The sequence below is a fragment of the Penaeus chinensis genome, chromosome 43 (genome assembly GCF_019202785.1).
Source record: "Penaeus chinensis breed Huanghai No. 1 chromosome 43, ASM1920278v2, whole genome shotgun sequence".
Classification (NCBI taxonomy): Eukaryota; Metazoa; Arthropoda; class Malacostraca; order Decapoda; family Penaeidae; genus Penaeus; species Penaeus chinensis.
The window spans coordinates 18822593-18827592 of record NC_061861.1 but is presented as its reverse complement, the minus strand read 5'-3'; the positions used below and the strand labels follow the sequence as shown (position 1 = coordinate 18827592).

Sequence of the window (5000 nt, the reverse complement as noted above, 5' to 3'; positions counted from 1 at the left end):
CACACATCTTTTACTTCACATCCGCCCTTACTATCATCTCAAAAAGAATAACTTAATCATTACTAAAAAAAGACACTAACCTATCACTACAACTGAACGAAAAATGATTTCAGAGGACATGCATGCAATGCCCAAGACTAAAACCAACTGCAAGCATATAATCATGAGCCAGTGCACAAGATATTTAATGCTGCCATAACTGTTGCACAAACCTCCACAAACATGTCAAAGCACAACCCACAAAACAACAAACAGGGTGGATAATTTGATACCTAAACCTCCAGCTTTACGTTAATGCACCTCATGTCAATACAATTACAAATTTACAGTCAACACCTAGAACATATTTGGTCATTTACCTCTGGCCTCTCCCGCAAAGGCCAACAAACCTCTAATGTACATATTCATACAAAATACAACTTTATGAGCCTCCATCCCTGTCTTCCCAGAATAGAGACTTGTTGCCCTTTGCTTGAAATAAATACCATGGGCCTTCCTATACACCCCACAGTAAGCCTCAAGTGGACACAAACAGAAAGCAACCAGAAAAATTATGAGCAAAGAGTCCCATTTTCAAAACCACTGTCCGATAACATATGAATAAAAAAAGAGAGCTTACATACTCAAATAGAAAATAGCTACAGCCTGAACCATGTCCTGAGATTTTAAGAATGTTGTCACCAAAGAGCTATAACACTGCCTTGTCATTTAAGAATAAGAACACTGATGTATGTACTGACCTCTGAGTTCTCCATGTTTACTGAAGGCTTGGCAGTATGTCATGAAGATCATCCACTTCAGGACTCGACACTTCCCTGAAACAAAACAGACACATGTTATTGCCGTCACTAATGTACGCATAAGTTATCACTGTCCTAATCTCAATAATAGGTTTAATGAAGAAAGAGGGGTAAATCATGTAGGCCCTAACAAGAATAAAGATTCACAGATCGATGATCTAAGGACATGAAGATAACCCTACAAGTGTCTATAAAATTCTAAGGATATATCACTCATGTGATGGTGTTGCAGGCTAAGTGCTTTATATTGCAACAATGAAAAAAAGGGAATAAAAAATAAAATAAATACTACTAATAATAATAAATAAATAAGTAAATAAATACTGAATAAATGAATAAATAATAATACATACATATTTAATAAAATAACAATAAAAATTACAATAATTAAACAACAATAATAATAATAATAATAATAATAATGACAATCACACCAAAAAAATAAATATGAAAAACAAATTACCATACAGCCTATCTCATGATACAATAGTACTTGCAAATCTCTATGTCAATTTATCACCAAAATAGAAACTAATCTAAAACATCATCCTCTAATATATGTGGTAGAAGTTTGCTAATCTATCCTGGGCAATACTATCAATGGTCATCACTACCTCATCTTTATCACGGTTGCAAAGAGCGACTAATCATTACTATGGTTACAAGCACTAACTTTATACTAATGGAATATGATGTTTGTCTAAATACTCATAATATTCAAACCACCTAAACTGAATGCATAATACATGACAGTTATTTATTTCACAACTCCAAGAGCCATCAAACACAATCAGTATAAGCGCAAAATTCTCTCCATCTGAACCCCATCCAGGGTGAGCGATAGGTATCCACTAGGGCCTGGGAACATGAGGATAAATACTTGTCTCACACCAAAAATAGTCTGGGGGAGTTTGTTCATATTCAACACAGTCTTTCGCTAATCTCTTTGGAATGGAGACATTAAGGTAGGGAAATTGAATATGATATTCATACAGAGGACAAAAAGTTACAGCTGTCAGTACAAGAAATAATTTGCAGACATGAGTGATGACACCACAAATAAAGAAAAAATATGGCAGAAAGCACCACTCATAACCTGAGTCAACTTTGTGTTCCTGTTTTTCAGTTCAATTTTGCTGTACATACTGAGGTGAAGACAATGTTCCCCAGAGGGTGTTGGGGACAGTTCCCCCTATCAACCCTCCCTTGGGCAGTCGGGCACACCCAGTCAAGGCAACTTAGATAGTCAAATCAATTTTGTGACATGGCATAAAGAATACCTCATTACTATCTCCTAATGAACTGAATTTACTATCCATGCCTATTAACCATCTCCCTATTTTAACTCTTTTGTATGCTGGTACATGTACTGCCAACTGTAGTTTATGTTAAGTGTGTTGGACACATATGGCTTCCCAAGTGCTCGGCCACCAAGGAGTCAATTCGTAGGCCTGACAAGACCTCATCTGATTTCCTCATTCCTTGAATTTTTGCAAAAATGTTTTTCCCTAATACTATTAAAATTAATAATATCATGATTATTATTATAAATATTATGATAACTATAAAGGCATCAATATATAAATAGTAATAAAAAATAGAAAAGTAATCTTACCAAAAATCTAGACAGAAGGTATGTAGGTGAGATAATTAGTTTTAGTAGGAATCTATTAATAAACTAAAATCACCGTGGACAAGGCATACACCTCATGCCATCCCCACACAAAAGGGGTTAACATACATATCTGAATAACACGTTTCTTTACGTTTCCTACCCACTCACTGCAGCCGGTCATAGGATGTGGTTAGACACAGTTATCAGATGCAAATTGGCCTCTTTTGCATTGCTTTGCTTTGTAAACACTTCTAGGAAGCCTTCCCTATTATGAACAATTTCTGGTGCTTTTTAATGTTCAAATCACATATCCCCATCTTATTTATCATCTATATGTGACAATCATACACTAACAGGATTATGCAGAGCACAATAATCACCTTTAATCTATTTTACTATTCCACTGTCCATTAAATGAAATGTCAATTGCTTGTAAATGTATTAAGACCGTGTCTAAATAAGGGCATCTTTCCATCAGAGAGTAATTCCAGGAAAAGTAGGTTTAAGCTCCATATTTTATAATTCAAAACCTTCACAAATCGTCAACCAATACATACTTCCCAACAATCATACTGTTGTGAATTTATCAATATGATTAATTATACAGAATCTTTTTTCTTTTCTCTTTCTTTTCTAAATCCTTTCACTTCCAAGTTTTAAGAGATCACTCCTGTGTCAACCAATAGGCTTCGTTTCACATCCAACAGAAGATTCACTACGTACATTTTAGGAGGCTAGAACTCATCAACCTCGCTCGCAACTTTTCATTGATTTGGGAAGCAGTCTATGCCCCCTCTTGCCAGAATATACATGGCAGAGGTTTGTTGGCCTATACTGGAGCAAGAAACGCACAATGATCACTTAACAATATACCCCAACCATATTCAACATCACAAATTAAAGCAAGTTTCAAGCGAGTTCAATAAAACAAAAACAAATATAACACGAAGAATTTTCATTCAAGTGCCAAAACAAGCACCACTTAAGCATCTACCATCTCGCTCTTTGACACGGACAACTCCACGGCCAATATATCTATTCAAAATGTTGCAAATCGGTATTGATATCTCTTATGTTATATCTTCCTTTTACCATACTGGTTCCTTAAACCATATTCTTTCTATCTTTATATTACATTTACTTAAAACTAACTTATTCCACTCAATAGGCTTATATTAGCATATATTTTCCACTCCAATATCAACTTCTCGTTCACAAAGTTACACAACATCTCATAACTCTTCATTCTTACATAAGGTAGAGAGAAAAATCACTTTCTTTTCCCTGCTCTCTCTCTGCTCTCTCTAAAACTTAAGAATATACTTCAATGTTCTATTTCCAGTGATTCTTTTTTGAGTTTTTATTAATCTACATTTTTTAATATAACTTACATAAATGTTAATGAAAATAGTAGAACTTCTTATGCAACCTTATCAGAAATACATTTCAAAAATGGAAATACAAACTTAATTCTGTCTTTTCTTTCTAAAATATTATTTCTTAAGGTAAGTAAATGATAATTAAATGTTAATAAAAAGAAATGCAGCAAAAAATACACAAAATGAATGAAAACATGAAGAAAAAATACCTAGAAATTGAAAAAGTAAACAAATTGCAAACAATGAAAAAATTTGAATAAAGTAGATTGAAATAAGGAAACAAAAATAAACAAGCTGTGAAACAAAAAGGCAAATAAACAAGAAAACCAAAATAATACCAAAATAACAACAATCAAAACAAAAAAACAAAAAAAAAATACCACAAAATATTCTAACAAAATTTTAAAAATCTGAACAACAATTTCAAAACACAAACAAGGGCAAAAAACTGACAAACAAGGAAAATACAAACCAAAACAAAACAAAACAAAAAAAAGAATAACCCCGTAACCCTCCGTCACAGTTGCCAATTCTCGCCACGTGAAAGAAATAAAAAAAATAATAAACAAACATCTTATTTTTATCGAATTTCTCCCAATTCCGGAAATAAATCTCCCTCTTCCTCCACACTCAGGGCCCAACACACCCACCTAGACCCTAAAACGGCCCGAAAAACAGCCCGGAAACCCCAAAATAACGGCGAAAAGCCCGAAAAATACGAAGCCACGCCGTCTCCCCCAAACACACCGCCATACAAAGCCGATATTTTCCCTCCTCTATTTCCTATCTTTATCCCCCTTATCTCCCAACCCCCTCCTTCCTTACCTATCTGACGCTCTCCCGATCCATCTCCGGCATCTCTCGGCGTCCAAATCCAGCGTCCAGGGGGCAGGAGGGCCTCGGAAGGAAGCCCGGAGAGCGAGAAATAAGGGACCCCGGGAACACCTCTCGCTCTCTCTCTCTCTGTCTCTCTCTCTCTCTCTTCCCCCTTCGAAGGCTTTCTGTTCGGCCGCGTGTTTTCCCCGGATCTCAAGCCCCGCGAACCTCCTCCAGCCTCGGTAGCCGCGTCGGGGCCTCACTCACGCATCCCTCCGAGCGCCGGGAGCCTTGGCCGAGGGCGGAAATAAGTCAAAAAAGGAGAAAATCGTCACTGAAGAGAGGGAGACGATCTGCGTCTCGAGCGGCGTCAAGGCCATCGATCCACAG

General features: G+C 36.3%; 1 protein-coding gene across 1 annotated transcript in view; it reads right to left on the bottom strand.

The window, feature by feature from the left end:
* The window catches only part of LOC125048277 (titin homolog), a 15751-nt gene that overhangs the window by 10739 nt on the left and 12 nt on the right, over positions 1-5000 (bottom strand). The window contains exons 1-2 of the mRNA XM_047646900.1: positions 4620-5000; positions 741-815 (exon numbers count right to left, since the gene is read on the bottom strand). The exon at positions 4620-5000 is cut by the window's right edge and continues 12 nt beyond it. Coding sequence (XP_047502856.1) covers positions 741-755 — 15 coding nt within the window. The 5' untranslated portion in view covers positions 756-815; positions 4620-5000. The remainder of the gene's footprint in view (positions 1-740; positions 816-4619) is intronic.